Source organism: Aulonocara sp. 'chitande type north' Nkhata Bay, linkage group LG11, assembly GCF_057382095.1.
Source record: "Aulonocara sp. 'chitande type north' Nkhata Bay isolate Kocher_YH1m ecotype deep benthic linkage group LG11, A_spYH_male_GT1.1, whole genome shotgun sequence".
Lineage (NCBI taxonomy): Eukaryota > Metazoa > Chordata > Actinopteri > Cichliformes > Cichlidae > Aulonocara > Aulonocara sp. 'chitande type north' Nkhata Bay.
Genome location: NC_141354.1, coordinates 28,625,592 through 28,645,393, shown reverse-complemented (window position 1 = coordinate 28,645,393; position 19,802 = coordinate 28,625,592). Strand labels below are relative to the sequence as shown.

The following is a 19,802-nucleotide window of genomic DNA, read 5'->3' as shown; positions in this document are numbered from 1 at the left end:
TTGATCCATGCTTTCATGTTGTTTCATTAGACCAGCCAATGTTTTTCCAATCATCTGTTGTCTAATTTTGGAGAGCCTGTGCAGACTATAAACTATAGTTTCCTCAGTTTCTTGTTTATAGCTGACAGGAGCGGCATCTCGTTTGGTGTTCTGCAGCTGAAGCTCATCTGCATTTGGAGATGCTCTTCTGCATACAGTTGTTATTGCAGTTACAGTAGAGATGGCTGTGTCGGAAAATCCCAGTAGATCTGCATTTCCTGAAACACTGAGACCAGCCCATCTGGGATCAACAACCACACCACATTCAAAATCGCTTAAATCACCTTTCCCCCTCATTCTGATGCTCGCTTTGAACTCCAGCAGCTCCTTTTGTTCACGTCAACGTCCCTTAAATGCTTTGAGGTGCAGTGTGATTGGCTGATTAGATAAACAGGTGTATCTAATAAAGTATCCGCTGAAAGGTGTGGTTTCATGTATTTTTCAGGCCTAATCTTTCCAAAGTTTTAGGTTGTTGCCACACACTGCCTGCCTGACCTCACCCTTCAAAGCCTCTTTATTATTTCACTCATAAGTAATTCAAGCCAGGGCAATTGCCCGCGCATGCGCAGTGAGCTGTTCCGGGCTGGCTTGAGTCTATGGTTTAGTGGGGTAAAGGTGAAGGGCTACAGCTGCAGTCCAGCACAACAACTGAACGGCTGCTACACCGGCTTATATAAGAAACCAAACCCGCACGTTCACAACATTTGCGCTGAAAGCCTCCAGAGCCCGCGGAAGGTGAGCAACGGGAGCTAACAGTCCAGCTTTACAGTGCAGTTAAAGTAAGCTAACGAGCTGCTCCTCAACTATTGTTTGCGTTTGCACTCGACATTAACGCCGACAGGGGCGAGACGAGCGAGTGCACCTTATCAGCTCAGTGTTACCCGGTTAATAAGTGTTTATTGTAAACAGTTTGGTCGTTTGCACTAACAGGTCTCTGCCCGAGCACGGAGAGGTAGGAGTTTAATAGTTTTAATGTGGTGCTGATAGCTGAGCTCAGGATTTGCCGAGTTTTGTTCAGAAACATGTCAAAGCTGTCACTGTGACACAGTATGCAACTGCTCATGTTTGAGACTTACACAGTGCAAGCCTTACTGTTGTTTTAAATCTGTTACCCAAGGCAATAAATAATATGAGTGTTTTAACTGGAAGTAATTATGAATGCGCTTTCAGCATTGTTAGCTTATTATCCAGATGTTGCTGCTTTAAGTACTAGATAAGGTGGTTGTTGAAGGTAAAATGCTATGAAATGCACAGTTTAAATGTTTTACAATGATTTTTTTTTTAAATGTCATAAACCACAAAAGCTTCATGTGTTCAAAGCAAAACCAGTCATAATCACAGGGTCTTCAAATGGTTTATAGTGCTGTTATTTTTCAGTATTAAAACAAATATATAACTGCTTTTAAATGTATCCGCAAAAAACAAAGAATAATTAGTGTTATCAAGGTTTGTCTATTATATAAGTACCCCCACCCTGGTATATCAGTGATATAAAGCGTGGAAAGGCTCTGCTTCATATCACTGTAATGTTTCTTTTGTGACAGGGGGAAAGGAAATGGCAAATCAGCTGTCTCAGTCTCTGCCGGAGCAAACCTTTCAGTACCAAAACAGTCTGCCGCCCCTGCCTGTACCCTCACTGCAGAGCAGCCTTTCTAAGTACCTGGATGCAGGTAGGATGTCTGCTGTCATCAAGTTAGTCAGTTTCCAGGCTTTTGTAAATATTTGTCATGTGACCTTTCAGTTGTCCATATGTCGTATCTGTTTGAAACTTGTCTGTGTCATTGGTGCAGTCTGTGGTTTTCTATTAACCAGCGTTAGTGATTCTGGTCTGTGATTCTAGACACACGGTTTCTTTTTTAAAACAACATAAAATAAGATGTTAAATAAATAAATAAATGCTCACAATTGGATTTAATTCAATGGGAAGAACACAAATTATTAACCAAAAGGTGTAGGCTGAAGCTTAATTACACCTATGCTTTTTACATTTCGTTTCACCAAAACAAACACCAAAGATGATGCAATATTAGGACTGAACTAGAACAAAAACAGTCATACTGTACCCCAGTTTTATATTTGTTTACTGCCTGATTTTTGAGCATTTTTTATTTACATAGTGAAAAATCTTTTTTGAAGTTAGTTTTCTCATTTTTTTCCTGCCCCAATTAAAAACAAACAAACATGTAAATAAAGTTTGTAAAGCATGTTGTTGCAGTGCTGAGATCCACTTACTAATTTTAAGGCATCGAGTTTTATGAATATTCTGCTGGTTTCTTCTTAATAATCAATTTATAACTCTTCTATAGTATGTAAACTGGATTAGCGTTGGTTGTGTATACGTTTGTGCAAACCTCCACACAGTAGATCATATATTTATATAGCACCACTGAACGACACAGGAAATCTTTCCTGCCTGTGGCCATCTCCCTGTACAACGCATCCACTTAACACACTGGTTACTGCTACAACTACACATGTTTCTTTTCCAGCTATTTATTTATGAGTGACTTATGTATGTATGTATGTATATATATATATGTATATATTGTACTATTCTTAGTTAGCGTATTGTCTGTCTTGTCTTAATGTTGGTTTATAATGGAGCACTGTAACAAAAAATAATTTCCTCCAGGGATCAATAAAGTATTCTGATTCTGATTCTGATACCTATTAGGATCAATATAGCATGTGTGTTAATTTTCTTATTTAAAATGTCTTGTTTTATACATTTTTGCAATAGTTTGTTTTTAGCTCATTTATGTGAGCATTCCAGCATAATTTATAGTCAAACTGTTGGTTTCATACACTCATTAAACTTAAATTAAACTTTTAATTTGTGCACCCCTGAGCCTCTGACAATGGCTGTAAATGCTAAACAGTTATGGCAAAATGTCTGTGAAACCTGCTGAATCAAAGCTGAAGCTGTTACATCTTCATTGTTTAATTTGAAATCCACTCTTGTGGTGTGCAGAATTGTGTCATTTTCTAAAAGCTTAAGGATTTAACTGTAGCAGGAATCATGCAGGTGTTATCAGATATATGTGTGAATGTTTTAGAACAAGTTTATATGCACTCAGTCAAACCATTAGAAACACCTATAAACAAACACACACACACATACACATATATATATATATATATATATATATATATATATATATATATATATATATATATATATATATATATATATATATATATATATATATATATATATATTTATATATATATATATATATATATATATATATTTATATATATATATATATATATATATTTATATTTATTTTCTGTATCCATCCATCCACCCAACCATTTTCCATGTTCTGTATCTGGGTTACGGGGGGCGCAATCTAAGCAGAGAGGCAGACAGACCTCCCCTCTCCCTTGACACCTTCTCCAGCTCATTTGGATGTTCCCAAGCCAACTCAGATACATAATCTGTCCAGCATGTCCTGGATCGTCCCTTGGGTCTCCCTTTTAGTGGGACATTTACAAAACACTTCACCAAGGAGTCGCAGGAGGTATGCTGGTCAGATACCTCAGTTGACTGGAGCAGCAGTCGAGTCCCTATCTGTTTTGACTTCTGCTTGGGAGTGATAAAGAAGTGGGTCTGGTTTTTCCAACAAAAGTCCCTCCAGATGTGAGAGCTGGTGGAAGAAGATGTTTTCCAAGTGTGGAGCCATTCCTCTTCAGTAATAACAATGTTCAGTCCCTTTACTCTGCGCTGTTTAGCATAGTTTGTTTCGTCCTTATTCATTGTTACAGTACTACGGTACAGCCGACTTACTAGACCATTTCTATTCCCTAAGTTATAAGCATCCATGAATATCTGGATAACATTAGGGACTTCATTTGGACACAGACCTTTAATTTTTTTGGAAAAGTAAATCACAAAGCTTCAAATATCTGTAAAAAATCATGTTTAGCCTACTTATGTTTCTGACACATCTCCTTAAAACCACACAAATGCCACCCCTTGGCAATTCAAGATATAGATGTAATACTGCAGTAAACCCACTGTCTGCATCTTATGTCTTGTAATGGTGGCTTAAAAACAGGATTATAGGCAGGCCACCTTAATAATTTGATCTCTTTTTGCAGTTTCTAATGATTGGCCACTTTCACCCACACCTAAAAGAAAAATGTCACCCACTGACTTGCTGTTTTGGAGATTTCTCCTTCTTTTTCTATCCAGCAAAGTAATGATTATGTTGGTGTGTTCAGTGGAGATAATTCTGTTGTCCTGCGTCGATCCAAATATTGATAGTATCGATACCAACGCTGGTACTGGTAACAGGTCGATGATGGCATGATTGTTGTGCATTACCATGTTGTTGTGGAAAGTAAAAATCACTGATTTACTGGTTATTAAAATGTGTCCAGAATTGCAAATTGATGTTGATTCATCTCATAAATCATGACATGCTGCACTCCACAAAATAAGCTGCCTTTGTGGGATAATTATAGCTTATTAATTATGGATCACTTGATATTGAATCGATACTAAAATTACACTAGTACTCTGAGCTCCTCATGACTGAACTCCTCACGCTGACTCAAAGTTAGAGGCAAGCCACCCTTCAGAAAAAGCTCATTTCCACCTCTTGTATGTGCAATCTCATTCTTTCGATCACTACACAGAGCTCGCTTTGCTGTCTTTGGTTTCCATCTCTACACTGGTTGTGAGGAGGATTAGAAGGACTTCCACTAATAGAAGTGGAAATTCTACAAAGCGGCCACATTTTGTTTTCGTTACTCTCTCAACCAGCTGTTTAATGTGATCAGCCTGAGCTTTTCCAGCAGTCAGCACGTATACAACTCAGTCAAACAGCTGGATTTAGGTTGGGTTTGTTTTGGGGTTTATAAAGTTCTATCTAATCTAATCTATTGCCCTGCTTTTACCTTTAACATCAGTCAGAATTTCACATTTCTGCCGATAACTCTAACCATGATTTTTCACCTTATTTTCTCAGGGTGGTCCTGCCTAAAGTTTATGGACACTTCAAACCATTTTACATCACGAGCCACATACAGCTCACTTTGATCTTATGTGGGTCAGACCTGTCAGTGTAAAGAAGTTTAACTACACATTTAATTGCTGAGATGTTTTAATATAAGACAAAGAAGAGCAATTTCAATAGTATCTGTTAGTTTTTCTACATTATGTAGAAATGCTGCTGTAGTAAATGAATAAAATCTGTCAGCAGGACTGGGCTTAAATTTAAGTTGTAAATGTAATATTTAATTACTTTGGTATAGCATGAACGCCCATGGGGTATTTCGTTATCAGTAAGAAAAGCTGTAAAACTTGTAAAAATATAGTTGAAGGTCCAAACTTTTATGTTCTTTGTGTGTTCTGTTTTATGTCCTTGACATTTTCCTAAGCCATCCAGTTCTGGCCCCCGGGCCTTATGTTTGACACCCCTGCTTTAAACAATGTTAAAATGTTTCAGACTGACTGTCTGAAAGTAACAATGAGTCTTCAGTTTCTCTTTCATGACCAGTTTGTCTAATAACATTGATTGAAAGAGTAGCATGATTGTTTCTTTTTCCCTCCCCGCTGTCACCAAGTGATTTGATTGTTGTGATTTAGCGCTATATAAATAAAGTTGAATTAAATTGAATAGGACTTTTTCTTTGTACCAAAGGCTAAAGAAATCATTCAGTAAGATTATTAGTGTGCCGGAAGTGTGAATGAAAAACAAAGCACTCTAGCTTTGTTGGCACATTTCTGTCTCTGCATCATTTCATTTGTTTCATTTGTATATTTTCTGCTCGTTCTGCTGTAAAGTAAAACAAAACAAAACAAAGAATCCTTTGCATAAACAGGTGCGATCAGACTTGTTGTTTTTGAAAGCAGTTACTACATCAAAACAAAATGACCAGAAGCTGGCGCACTTGTTTAACAGAGGGACTAATCTTCCATGTTTTCACTTTATTGTGCTTCAGTTCGTCCATTCGCCTCTGAGAAAGACTTTAAAGCTACGAAGGAGACTGTGAGGAAATTCCAAGCGGGTGTTGGCCAGGAGCTGCACAAGAAACTCCTCCAGAGAGCCAAGACAAAGAAGAACTGGGTGTGTGTTTGAGATATAAAAGCCTTGTTTTTGTCTTTAGCGTCTCCTCTTTAGTTACAAGTGTGATGCAGTTGACTGTTTGATGTTTTTGTTTGCTTTGTCCTCCAGCTGGAAGAATGGTGGTTGGACACGGCGTATCTGGAGTTGCGCATCCCCTCTCAGCTCAATGTGAACTTTGGTGGCCCAGCACCCTACCTGGAGCACTGCTGGCCACCTGCTGAGGGAACTTACCTGCAGAGGGCCAGTATTATCACATGGCACACACTGCAGTACTGGAACCTACTTCGCACGTAAGACGAGCACACTCGCATGTATGAAAGCTGTGTTTTAGGATGTGTTGCTCTGTCTTTTTTGCATTTAAATATCTTTCCGTCACTGCTTATTTTAGAGAGAGGCTGGCTCCTCAGAAAGCAGGGAAAACGCCGTTGGACATGGACCAGTTCAGAATGCTCTTCTGCACCTGTAAAGTACCCGGAGTGAAGAAAGACACCATCCGAAACTACTTCAAGACAGGTAGAATAAATTCTGCTCTTATCTTTGCCGCAAACTTACCTGCGGCACTTTGACCCTTTTTCCTCTGCTTGCCTGTCACCCTTGTGTAACATGCATGCTCTGCTGTGTCACAGAGCGTGAGGGTCCGTGCCCCTCCCATTTGGTAGTGATGTGCCGGGGGAGGATATTCACATTTGATGCACTTTGTGATGGAGAAATCCTCACTCCTCCAGAAATTCTCAGGTAAAGATTAAACGCACTTGAGAGTAAAACCCAATTAGAAACCTTGTATCCAGACTAAACAGACTGAAGGCCTTTACACAGTTAGTGCAGCCAAAAAGCGACACAATTCTGAATGTCTCAGATTCATACTTGTTGTGTAGCGTATATACAAACAGAAGTGTTGAGTTTTTAGATGTTTCAGGATGTCAGGGGGGCAATTTTATCTCAGAGCCAGAGCAGCATTTAGCTGTGTGTCTGAGATAAAATAGTATTATTGCACTATGTGTACTTTCAGCTTTGAACTGTGAGCACAGTGTTCTGATTGGTCAGATCTATGTATTCACATGTAAAACATCTGAAAAATCAAGTTTGGTTCAAAATGAAAAGCCATATTAAGAATTAGTGAATCCAAAAAATAATTTTTATGCACAAAATATTTGCTCATATTTTACATATCCAGCATTTGTAAGCCTCAACAGAACCAGTAGCAAAAGAAAGAGGACATAACTCTTTCTTTAGGAAAGAGTTAAAAAATAAAAAATAATAACAATATTATAAACCTTGTTGACCAATATTCCACTACGTAGCCCAAAGAGCTCTTCTGCCTCGGCTGAGGAGCAGGGAGGCTGTGGTCACATTTGGATAACACATCAGCTTGCTTCTGTCTTTGCATCCCTCCTACAGAGAGGGAACAGAGAGTTGCAAAGATGCATGAAATATTTTAGTAGAAGTATTTATGACACTCTGTATTTATGTAGAAGTAAACAAGTAGAACTATTAAAGAAAAGCACCTCATCATCAGAAAATTTCTACTGTTTTTTATTTATCGTCTTGATGCATTCTCAATCATCCAGGAAAGTAAATCTCCAAAAGTTGATTCTGTTCTTCTGGACGTAGCGTTTTGTGGGAGAAACATTTCGTCACTCATCCAAGTGACTTCTTCAGTCTCAGCTGACTGCAGGTTTCCCCAAATCTTATAAACAGTACATTTGCATAATGACTGAAACCAGCACCACTGAGGAACAATGGGCTGTGAGGTCAGTTCCTTAATCTTAATTATGCAAATTCTCATGACCATTGATCAACAACCACTGATCAAAGACCACTGATCAATGGCCATGAGTACCATTCATAGAGAGTTGGGGAATGGCTGCAATCACAGCATTTTAAGATGGCGAAAGATGTACCATTAGGTCCCCTCCTCGATTCAGAGATGGTCTTTCCCTTTACACGTAAATGGCCTCCTTGACTCCGCGCAAAAAACCAGCGTTCCTCCCTGTCCAGGATGTGTACATCCTCATCCTTGAAAGAGTGTCCACTGGCCTGTAGGTGTAAATAGACTGCCGAGTCCTGGCCTGACGAGGTAGCTCTGAGCTACCTAAGATTAAGGAACTGACCTCCCAGCCCATTGTCCCTCAGTGGACTGGTTTCAGTCATTATGCCAATGTACTGTTTATAAGATTGGGGAAACCAGAAGTGACTTGGATGAGTGACAAAATGTTTCTCCCACAAAACACTACGTCCAGATGAACAGAATCAACTTTTGGAGGTTATTTATTTATTTATTTATTTTTACCACTGTAAGAAAAGGCTTTAAGGTGCAGTAAGGGGGAAAAAAAAAAGCACACGAAACCTGAAATTATGCTACCAATTTGCCTTCTTCATATGCTACAGATTTACAGCATAGTGTACTTGTACAGTGTGTCCACCAGGGGGCTGTTTCACATGCATAACATATAAAACATGGACAGAACCATTGTGATGTCACCCACTGGGTTTGGAATTTAGCACTGGTTTGGTTTTTCGAGTCAGAGGTTATAGTACGGATGCTAAGGGCTAGTATCGGACTTACCCAAACTGAGGCACAGACTTCTTGGATGATCAGTATCACACAGCGAGCAGTAATATTAGTTAGAGAATCTATTTAAAATGTTCCAAAAAAAGAAAATAATAATTTTTTTCCATTTGATTATATAGCACCAATCCACACCAACGTTTGACTTAAGGTGCTTTTATATTGAAATAAGTCTCAACTATCAGTTGATGCCCTTTGAGGAAGCACTTGGCAACAGTTGTGACCTCCAGCAGAACCAGGCGAGCTGAAAAACGTAGCCCCTTTAGTCACACGCAGCAGACTAGTGCTTGTTTGGATGAACCAATCAGCTTTCTTGATGCGTTGGTCAGCGCAACACGCTGCTGAGATAAGTTAGGGGTGTATACCATTTCCTTTCTGCTTCAGTTTCAAGAAGATCCCCCGTATGCAGGAGGTTCATTTCATTTCATTTAGGCTGAAGTCTGTTTATGTTTAGTGTTGTTTGGCTTTTTTCAGGTTACATAAAACATACAGAAGTCTAAAATATTTATTTTGTCTGTTTTACATATTAAAGTGTTTTATTTTTGTTCATCATTATGGGAAGCAGTCCACACTCATCGCCTAATCATCCATTCATTTTCCTCCAGATGTCCTGTATAATTTGGTTAAAGCTGCAGAGTGAAGAGCAAACAAGGCTGATGCAGCATGTGTTTGTTTACCTTTTCAGGCAGCTGAGCTATGTGAAGGAGCGCTGTGACTCAGAGCCTGAGGGAGACGGCGTGGCTGTGCTCACCTCAGAGGAGAGGACTCGCTGGGCGAAGGTAGGGGCGCTCATGTTTGGAGGATTTAAAAAAAAAAAAAAGTGAATATAGTTTGTGAAGAAGGTATCATGTTACTGTGGCGTATCTCATGATTAGCGCTTTGTTTACTTTCACTGCAGGCCAGAGAGCATCTTATAAGCATCGATCCACACAATAACACCATCCTAGAGACCATCCAGAGCAGCTTGTTCGTCATTTCTCTGGATGAAGTGAAACCCTACTCTACCCCAGAGAACTACTCAAATGTACGGACTGCGCAGATCTAAAATATGACTCGCTATTTAAATCATGAGAAAGAGTTGTGTCTGATTTACTTGTTTATTTATTTTCTTTCCAAATTTTGTACTTTTGAGTTCAGATGACTGCAGAAGCTCTCACCGGCAACCCCACCATCCGCTGGGGTGACAAATCGTACAACTCAGTCGTGTTCTCAGATGGCACGTTCGGATCCAATAGTGATGTGAGTGTGCTTGTTCGTACAAAGCTGCGCTGAGGTTCAAGATGATTGTACTCATTGATTTGCCAGTGAAACATGCAGTCCAACCAAAATCAGCTGTTTTAATACCTTAAAAACTCGACTTGTTTCGCAGCATGCGCCGTATGATGCTATGGTGCTGGTGTCTATGTGCTGGTATTTGGACCAGCAGCTCAAAGCTACAGAGGGCAAATGGAAGGTAAACACTTGACGGTGCACATCGTGTCAAACATTTCCTGACTATTCTTTTCATTTTTCTGACACACATGCATGTCTGGGATTTTCAGGGCTCAGATGCAGTCAGACTGGTGTCCTTCCCCGAGGAGCTGGTGTTCACTATGGATGAAAAAGTCATTGGCGATATCAGTCATGCCAAAAAGCAATACATCGAGTCGGTGAGCTATCGTTAATCCCAAATGAAACCTCAGAAAACCCCTGATGACACTGAATAGGCTGTCTTGAAATAGGCAAAATAGGCACGTTTCCATGAACTTGCTGGAAAACACATAATTCTGTCAAGGAAAGACGTGAAAACACATTTACAGAAACCTCGTAGAATAGAATAGCATAGAAAAGCCACTTTAAGGTCATTCAGAAGTTATATCAGAGCAAAAATTCAGTGCTTTTACTCGTCATCAGACTGCACAACATGAGTCTAACATAAAATAAATAAATATAAATCTAAAGATATGAAATATAAAAAAAGGATCTAGAATATAGTCATGTAAGAATATAATAAAATGTTTTATCTTTATATATGGATAAAATATTATTAGGTACTAGTGTACTATGAAGGAAGTTCAACACCTAAAACCCCACACGGAGATGACGGTTATAACAACAGTCATCAGTAACTTTCTCTTTTAAGCTAGGCTTTCCGCTCTGAGCGCGCTCACATAAAAAAAGGGGCTTTTCACACGTCATGTGACTCCTCTTTCAACCCACACAAAATGATCCCTTTGAGAACCGCCCGCTTCGATCAGATACATTATCAGAGGATGGTAATAAAAGGGTAAAAAAATACAGTAAGATGCAACACTTGCAGATTAATGCTGGTGAAAATCCTCAATGAAAAAATGTTTCAGTTTGTTTTAATGCTCCTGGTGCTGCTGTTTATTTGTGACATGACAGCTACAGATTACAGATATGAAACTTGATTAGAGACGTGGAAATCACTTCAGTTTGGTGTAGATCAAAGTGAAATGAATTTTATTGATTGAACAGCTTTTCATGTTGTGTGTCCTCTGTTCTTAGCCGCAGATTAGAGTCAAGTGTGATAACCTTTATACATTTCAGTGATTGTCTTAAAGTCAGGTTTCAGCGACAGTGTGATGCACAGTTTGAACTGCTGTGTCTTTAAAGCGGGGTGTAATTCTTGATGTTATTATGGTACAGTTTAACAAGCTGCACATATAAAAACCTGAGAAAACACACGCACACAGGACACTCCTCTGAACAGCCTAATAGTACGAGAGTGGATGTTGTTGAGCTGTTCCTGCTGTGGTGAAACTAAAATCCTCCATAGATTAACTGCAAACACTGAATCTGTGATGCAAGGTTAGGATTGAAATTTGAAAAAAGTCACATTTGAAATGGTGTGCAGCCTTTTTTTCACTGATTTTATTTTCCTGCAGAAGAAAATCTGATTGAGTTAAACTCCATGTGGCTGAACAACGAAAACATATTAGAAGCACAGCAGCGGAAACATAAGATGGGAAATTGATTATTTGCAGGCGTCATCAGTCATGCTGACGTTTGCTGTGTGGTCCAGAGCATTTAACCATTCGTTCTCTCTCGGTTTTCCAGGCACAAGACCTCCAGGTTGTGTGCTATGCTTTCACAGCATTTGGTAAATCTACCATCAAACAGAAGAAGCTCCATCCAGACACTTTTGTTCAGCTGGCGATGCAGCTGGCCTACTACAGACTGCACAAGAAGTAAGCTGTGGTTAAGCACACACTTTTATTATCATTATTGTCAGTGACATTCGTGGCCCTGAAGGTGTCCTCTTTCCTCTTACAGGCCAGGAAGTTGTTATGAGACGGCAATGACGCGCAAATTTTATCACGGCAGGACTGAGACGATGCGCCCCTGCACCCAGGAGGCTGTGAATTGGTGTAAAACCATGATGGACCCCACATGCAATGTGAGTGTGTGACAGTATTTGGGAAAATCACAGAAGAGCAGGAGAGAAGAAGCAATCTCATATTCGACTTAAATGTTTTCCTCTCAGGATGGTGTCAGGAGGAAGGCCATGCTGCAAGCCTTCAGTAGACACAACAACCTGATGGCTGAAGCACAGGAAGGACAAGGTTAGTTCACTTTGTGATTCCTGCTTCGTGCTTTTTCCTGACTACACTTGGCCCTGGCTGTCCCGTTTTAGTCTCAGATATGAGGTGCAGCTACAAGCAGTGTGCAGAATAGAGATGTAGGGCCAAAGTATCATCAATAAAACAATGACTTTGATCACTGGTAGTTTTGTTTCTGATATTAAACTTGTTGGCTTAATTTTTGTTCGCCTGATTGAGCAAAACGGAGCTGCTACACCCCCCACTGGACTCTTCTGAGCCAGTAAAAATCTGCTTTAGTTCAACATCTACATTCATCTGTTGTACAAAATCGTTTAGCCCGTCAGCTTCCCTATGTAGGACTTTTTTTAAAATTTTTTTTATTGTCACATCACATGTGCAGGTACATTGGTACAGCACATGTGAGTGAAATTCTTGTGTGCGAGCTTCACAAGCAACAGAGTTGTGCAAAATACAATAATGTAAACAAGCAAAATACAAGAATGGCTACATCTGAAACTAATAAATATATGTACAATATATAATAGTATATGCATTTCTGGATGTGTATACTAAATATTTTTCTACGTGTGTGTGTGTGTGTGTGTGTGTACACATATTTTACAAATTAAATAGAGTAAACAATAAATAAAATATATAAAATAAAATATACAGAGTGAGACATGTGCAAAACAGTGGCGTTACTGTACAGTATGGAGTGCATAATGTTAAAGTTCCAGTAGTGAAGCTGAGGTGTCTATGAAGTGTTCAGCAGTCTGATGGCCTGATGGAAAAAGCTGTCTCTCAGTCTGCTGGTACGGGACCGGATGCTGCAGAACCTCCTTCCTGATGGAAGTAGTCTGAACAGTTTATGGCTGGGGTGACTGGAGTCCTTGATGATCCTCCCTGCTTTCCTCAGGCACCGCTTCCTGTAGATGTCTTGGAGGGAGGGAAGCTCACCTCCAATTATCCGTTCAGAGCACGGATAATTGCGGGCTGAACCAAGGCTTCTGACATCACAAAGAACCATATTTGTAGTCTCTTTGAGTTTTTATGCCCTACATCATGCGGTCGTGTGATATTGTTGCCAGGTTTTGACAGGCATCTTCTGGGGCTGTATCTTATTGCCAAGGAGGAGGGACGTCCAACCCCAGAATTATTTATGGATCCCCTTTACACAAAGAGGTACGCCACCCAGAGCTGATTTATCGCATGAAAGCAGTAAATAAAATTTCTGCTCTACTAGTTTATAATGTATGATCTATTGGAAATAATTTAATTAAATATTAAATCCTAGAATGTTACAGTGCAGTATCCAGAAATCTGCTTCTCCAGAGTAGCTGCTGCAGAGCAAAGGCAGTGCATTAGGTTTCTGTCTGTGACTGTTGTTTGTGTCTGCAGTGGCGGTGGGGGTAACTTCGTGCTGTCATCCAGTCTGGTGGGCTACACTACAGTTCTCGGGGCTGGGGCTCCCATGGTGCACCATGGCTACGGCTTCTTTTACCGCATCAGGGATGACAGGTGAGCACATGAAACGGGCTTTCACTGACCTGAAAACCTGTGTGTGGGTTTTTGGTGAACCTGTGCTGCATATGTGAGATTTGCCAGTTCTGTAGAATTTATTAAAAGCAAGCTAAGGATGTATACACTTACTGGACACTTTATTAGGTACACCTTGCAAATACTGTGTTGCACCCAGGTTTACCTGCACAACTGTCTTAATTCTTCATGACAGACTCAACAAGGTTCTGGAAACATTCCTCTGAGATTTTCAGTAGCTGTATTCAGATCTCCGCTCCTCTTTTTTCTAGGATTGTGATCTCCATGTCAGCGTGGAAATCCTGCCATGAGACTGATGCTCCATCACTGTTCAGTAGCTTCAGTAGCTGCCTGCATGAGATGCTCCACTTAGCCACCACTTCTCAGCTATAAACCTACTTAAGCGGGGAAACGGGATAATTTAATGACTCCTGTTTCAACCCACACAAAATGATCCCTTTGAGAACCGCCCGCTTCAATAGATGCATTATCAAAGGATGGTAATAAAAGGGTAAAAAAAAAAAAAAAAATACAGTAAGATGCAACACTTGCAGATTAATGCTGGTGAAAATCCTTAATCAAAAATGTCTAAGTTTTCAGTTTGTTTTAATGTCCATGTTGTACCACAGAGAGCCTGTTTTAAATATCAATGCACTTGTAGTTGTACTAAATGGTGACAGCTAGATCAGCACGAATCAATGCAAAGGTGCAGAATCTGTACCTCGTATTTTTTTAATGTAAACGTAAATTACTCAAGATTTTATGTAGTTATTAACATAGCGTAAACTGTACTTTTTTCTTTCTTCCTGATTCAACGCTCGTTTTTTTTTTTTTTGACTGTATAGTTTGAAATCCTGACAGTATTATTCGACATTTTAAGATAAAATGTTAACCGCTAAGTGGCTAACGACTCGCCTTAGTTTTCACTGTGAAAAAGCTCTTTTCCAGTAACCGTAGAAAAGAGCTGTTAGGCTTGAACTGAATCGTAACACTGTAGGGAAGCTCGTTTCTAAAGCTTTTGCAGAGTTAATTCAACATTTCTACTTCACTAAAAGAACCTGAAATTTGTACTAATGGATGGCAGAAACAAGCTTCTGACTATTTGGACAAATATTTGATTGTCTTGTCAAAACAGTGCCTACAGATAAAGGAAATGCACTTGAATACCACAAGAGGACGTGAATGTACCCCATCGCATGAAGTGCACACACTGAGCTAATTTAAACTCATTAAAAGAGAGAAGTAGGCACGACTCGTGTAAGTTTGTTAAAGCCAAGGTTTGACTTCCAGTTTCTCCAGGTACCAATACCATCTACACACTATGCAACTTTGTTTTTAATTTCATGTCCAAATGTTGGTGATGGTGTTTACTTTGGGTTTCAAAGAGTGGCTGACGTAAAAGTCTGTTGAAACACTTTCTACATTTGGAGCCTCACACCAACGTGATTATTGCTTTGATAAGGTGAAATTTCACTGTGATTGTACCACTTTGAGGGAAGCTGTAGTCAATTTTTTTAGTCAAATTTTCTGAGAATAAAGTTCGAAGATGTCCACACTTGCTTTCTTAACCTTTATTTGAATATAAAACATTAACAGTTACAAAGCAGCAATTCCTCTAAAAAAAATAGAAACAAAATTACATTTTAAGTGAATTCCACAGAAACTTCGCAAATGAAAATTAACATTTGCGCAGCATTTCCCAGGCTTTAACTGCTCAGGTACTTTGGTCCTCCAACTCAATCCAAGATGCTGAACTGAGTCATAACAGTATAAATATTAAAGATTTTACCCAAAACTATTCCAGACAGTGATGATCCCATCGTCAGAGGCATAAAACCAGTGCATAGACAAACGAACAAAGAGGACTGGTCATTGAATTTACTTTAGCCTGTTTAAAAAAAAGAATGCAGCCATTTTTTAATTCCAGTGTTCTCCTTACAAGTAAAAATATCTATCTCAAAGGTCACTTTTTCTACTTGCACAAAAAGGCTCTTTAGAAGCCAAATCTGCCACTTAGCTAAGCAGGAAAAGTACACATTAATCAACTTGTATCCACCAACAGTGAGTAAGCCAAAAAAGAAAAATAATATCAGTTTTACCGTTTACATCTGCACCCCACAAATGTCAAAAATCTCTTGTGGGAAGGACAGTCACAAGTGACAGCCAATCAGAATTCAGACTTTATACATTTAGGTTTAAGCCACAGGAGCCACTGTCTGAATCTGCATGGGAGGAGTGATGATCTAAGGCACCAGTGTTTAATCCAGAACTCAAGATTATGGACTATGGGTTATTTGTCACTGTGTCCCATCTGTCTGTTGACAAGCATGTGGTAGACCCCCTTCTTTGCCAGCAGCTGCTGATGTGTCCCCTGCTCCACCACGACTCCTCCCTGGAATACAGCAATGCGGTCTGCGTTCTGGATGGTGGACAGACGGTGGGCCACGACGATGCACGTCCTGCCCTTGCTGGCCTGGTCCAGAGCTTCCTGCACCACCTACAGAGAGAGCATGGTCTTATAAGAGCTCCTACTATGAATGTTTTCAGCACTAAAGATGGTTTCAGTTTAAACCAGAGCTGTCATCTTTATCAACATGGCTACTTTCCTGTATTCCTCCCATCCTCAAGTTTAATGTGAACTCTCTCAGCCCAACATTTCCCATTTTCTTGTGTGTGGATTTTAGCTGCAGCAGTCGTTTGTATGAGCTGGTGACTTTACTCACCATTTACTTAATCTCCCTGACAAGCATTACAGGTGAAAATGGAAAGATGTGCTCACCTTCTCGCTCTCAGTGTCCAGCGCAGAAGTGGCCTCATCCAGCAGCAGCAGTTTGGGGTTGCGGAGGATGGCTCGGGCTATGGCTATTCGCTGCTTCTGACCACCTGACAGCTGTGTCCCCTTATCACCTGCCTGCGTGTCATATTTCTGCTCATGGAAAAAACAAACAAACAAAACAATGAGAGGGCATAGTTGTGTTACTATAGATGGTCAAAACTATACAAAGTATGGATCCAAGCACTCCTCACAGCTGACAAATTTCTTAAAAAGTATACTTTGAGGTTTAATAATAATAATAATAATAATAATAATAATAATAATAATAATAATAGCTACATTTATTGCCAAGTTAATAAAATGCTGGCAGGAAATCATTTTCACATGTACAATAACACATTCATCTTCAGCTGGCCTCCTGCATGATTACCATTCACATTTGTTGACTCATAAGGCTTAATGATACAAGCCCTCCAGTAATCAGTACAGATTCCTCTGGTGTCTTGAATGGGAGAGGAGGTAAACCACTTCACTGGGATTGTCAGGTGGTCACTGTCCTCAGTGTTACATTGATTTTATGCCCATGACACGTAATGTGCCCCCTTCTGCTATCACCCCTTAATGTCCCAGCCTAGCTGTACTCCTGTCCGCAACCAGCTGCTGCTTCGTTCAGCACTCTCAGAGTGACTTGACTGCTCGTTGAAAGGCCTGCCCTCACACCCCCACTCTCTGTAGGAGCTTAGTTGTAGCTTTAGCAATAAAGCCTTTACACCCGACCTCCACAGGATCCACCTTACTACACCAATTGTGTTCTGTCTGAGCTGCCATTTCCATCCCAGTTATGCTTTTCAACCTGCAGGTGGAAAAATAAAGCACCACCAAGTTTGTTTATCACAGCAGTAAAAACACTGATCAAAGGTTTTTCAACAAAGGTTTTTCACAAAGGCCTCTTTAGGAGACTTGCATTGTTGCTGTAATTACCTTTGTACACCATTTCACAATTTTTAATTTTAGCTGACTTATGGTCCCCTTTACAGCATCTCCATCTGACCTATGAAGCCTTATCTTTACATCATCTTAAAGAAACCTGGGGGCAATCACACCAACCTTTCATCTACAGCTTTATCATGACAAAATATTTCAGGTCCATGAGAGTGGAATAAATGTTACTAAACCCAACCTCGTCCATCTTGGGGTTAATGTAGTTGAGCAGAAACAGAAAGGCACGAGACCTTTACAAAAGGATGGAGCTCTATTCAATGCCAAATAACAACAGTTGCCTCAAAGCACTTTATATTGTAAGGTAAAGACCCTACAATAATACAATACAGGGCAGAAAGAATTACTCAAAGATGACTCGATAGTGACAGCAACCACAACAGTTTGTATAGTGCTTTTTGATTAGTGCTTTATACTTTTAAACTAATGTTTGAAGATTTTAAATTAGTGGCAAGATCCCAGATCTCTCAAAAACCACAGACCAGCATCTAGTCTACAGTTCATCAGCAAAATGCTTTGAAACCACCACATTACTATCAGGTTTCAGTCTGCCTCCTGATCAGAGCACTTTAAAGTCTCAGCACTGACCAGTTAACTGCTTGTCAAATACAAGCAGCAAATTCAACATTTTAAAGGACGTAAAAAGCAAAAGAAATGCCATCTGAGCGATCTGGACGACGAGTCTTAAACACTGTATCGAAGACATTTCGGAAGTTTCAAAGTTAAATTGATCTTCGTTTGTTTCTAATGTGAAACCATCACATCAAAAACCAGCAGTACTGAGAGAGCATAAAACAACAAAAAACAAACTTGAAGTGTATAGTTAGCTCCAGGCAATAAATCAATGATTTCTTGTAGTCATCTATTATCTTATCGGCAGCAGTGTTGCCTCTTACGGTTACATTTTTTTTAATCTTCTTTAGATGTTTATCATCATTTTATCATCATGCGATGTGATAAAAATCTATGGAGTAGGTGACACTCATAGGGATCATTTTATAGCAGCCATCAAGTGTTGGTGTGCACAGCCTGAATCAGAAACAGCATAAAGTTGAGACTCATTCTAAGGCTTTAGGTTTTGAGGGCAACACAAAGACATCCTGGCTGCACTAAACTTCCCTCACAGTAAAACCCTGTGGTAGCTGGGCAGAGGCAGCTCTAGGCAGCTTTGTGACGCATTAAAAACAAAGCTGACATCAGAGTCCATCTTTGTTTAGATTCAGTGTTTCAGCCTCCTTTCTTGCTGTAACCCCGAGTCTGCTTTTTTTGACCACCTCTTTATCCACCCAGTCTGTTTTACTGACACTGGATTTGACCCTTATCTTTACATGGAATCTTCTATAAAATAGTATAATGACATTACCAGTGGCAAACCCTCTATGAAGTTGTGAATGTTGGCTGCTTTGGCCGCTGCCTCTATCTCGTCCATGCTGACTTTGCGGCTGTTGTCTCCATAGGCAATGTTTTCAGCCAAAGAGCAGTCGAACAGCACGGGCTCCTGGGAGACGATGCCTATCTGGGACCTCAACCAGTGAATGTTCAAGTTTTTGGCATCAGATTTGTCCAACACCTGAAGGAGAAAGAGTAGCACAAATAGGCTTGCATGCTTTGGCACCTGGACGATCATTCATTTGATTGTGCAACATCGTTTTAATCACCAAGCCCTGAAGGAAATGTCTGATTTGTTAATGGCTAAAAGCTTGTTTAGCTGAAGAACTTGTCACTTCTTATTTAAAAGTTAACATTGGTTTTACATTAATTCTGAATCAATGCAGAAATTCAGTTAATGAGTTATTTTGCCAGAGACTTTTTTTTGTTTTTTTAAAGTGACAAACACAAACGTACCAGAAAACCTGCAATGTGCACATGATGTTCAAAAACACCAACAGGACACGAGACAACAGGCACACTATTCATTTCCCTCCCAACCAGATAAATGTTTATGCAGTAATCCAGATAAGAGCTCCTGTTACATGGACTTCATATCAGCACTGGAAAGCACTGCCAGCTAATCATTACCCAACTGTCAGTAGGTGATGAGGCATCACCTACTGCAGAGAGAGTTGAGGGGACTGATAAGGAATGGGAAGGACAGCTACAGGCAGAAGATGGAGAACCAGCTTCAGCAAAACAACGTTGGTGAAGTCTGGAGAGGCCTCAGAACCATCTCAGGCCACAAACAGCAGAACTCTCTGCCTGGGAGGGATGTGAGATGGGCAAATGAACTGAATCATTTCTTCAACAGATTTGATTCAGCCATG

At 39.9% G+C, this 19,802-nt stretch overlaps 2 protein-coding genes across 5 annotated transcripts in view; one reads left to right on the top strand and one right to left on the bottom strand.

The window, feature by feature from the left end:
- The first annotated feature begins 606 nt into the window (after positions 1-606).
- Positions 607-15,671, top strand: crot (carnitine O-octanoyltransferase). Of its 3 annotated transcripts, none has more exons than XM_086311804.1 (17): positions 607-774; positions 1,584-1,709; positions 5,992-6,116; positions 6,225-6,406; positions 6,505-6,629; positions 6,743-6,851; positions 9,371-9,464; positions 9,584-9,709; positions 9,823-9,924; positions 10,055-10,138; positions 10,227-10,334; positions 11,746-11,876; positions 11,962-12,085; positions 12,173-12,251; positions 13,319-13,412; positions 13,629-13,748; positions 14,039-15,671. In XM_086311804.1, exons 2-17 carry the CDS (start codon positions 1,595-1,597, stop codon positions 14,157-14,159), a joined length of 1,839 nt encoding a protein of 612 aa, XP_086167930.1. In that variant the 5' UTR covers positions 607-774; positions 1,584-1,594; the 3' UTR covers positions 14,160-15,671. The 3 variants fall into 3 exon arrangements, with proteins under 3 accessions (XP_086167930.1, XP_086167931.1, XP_086167933.1); XM_086311805.1 differs by having other exon boundaries at positions 607-818; XM_086311807.1 differs by lacking the exon at positions 607-774 and adding an exon at positions 853-991.
- Positions 15,323-19,802, bottom strand: part of abcb4 (ATP-binding cassette, sub-family B (MDR/TAP), member 4) — a 17,098-nt gene continuing 12,618 nt past the window's right edge. For both annotated transcript variants that reach the window (XM_086311803.1, XM_086311802.1), the window contains exons 26-28: positions 18,905-19,111; positions 16,546-16,692; positions 15,323-16,263 (exon numbers count right to left, since the gene is read on the bottom strand). In XM_086311803.1, the coding sequence (XP_086167929.1) occupies positions 16,057-16,263; positions 16,546-16,692; positions 18,905-19,111 (561 nt within the window). In that variant the 3' untranslated portion in view covers positions 15,323-16,056. The remainder of the gene's footprint in view (positions 16,264-16,545; positions 16,693-18,904; positions 19,112-19,802) is intronic.

Bases quoted from the DNA above. Each gene is read 5' to 3' on its own strand.
- crot (XM_086311804.1), top strand. From the start codon at position 1,595: ATGGCAAATCAGCTGTCTCAGTCTCTGCCGGAGCAAACCTTTCAGTAC. The intron at 6,407-6,504 runs GTAAGACGAGCA...TGCTTATTTTAG, and splicing joins TACTGGAACCTACTTCGCAC to AGAGAGGCTGGCTCCTCAGA. The intron at 13,413-13,628 runs GTACGCCACCCA...TTGTGTCTGCAG, and splicing joins GATCCCCTTTACACAAAGAG to TGGCGGTGGGGGTAACTTCG.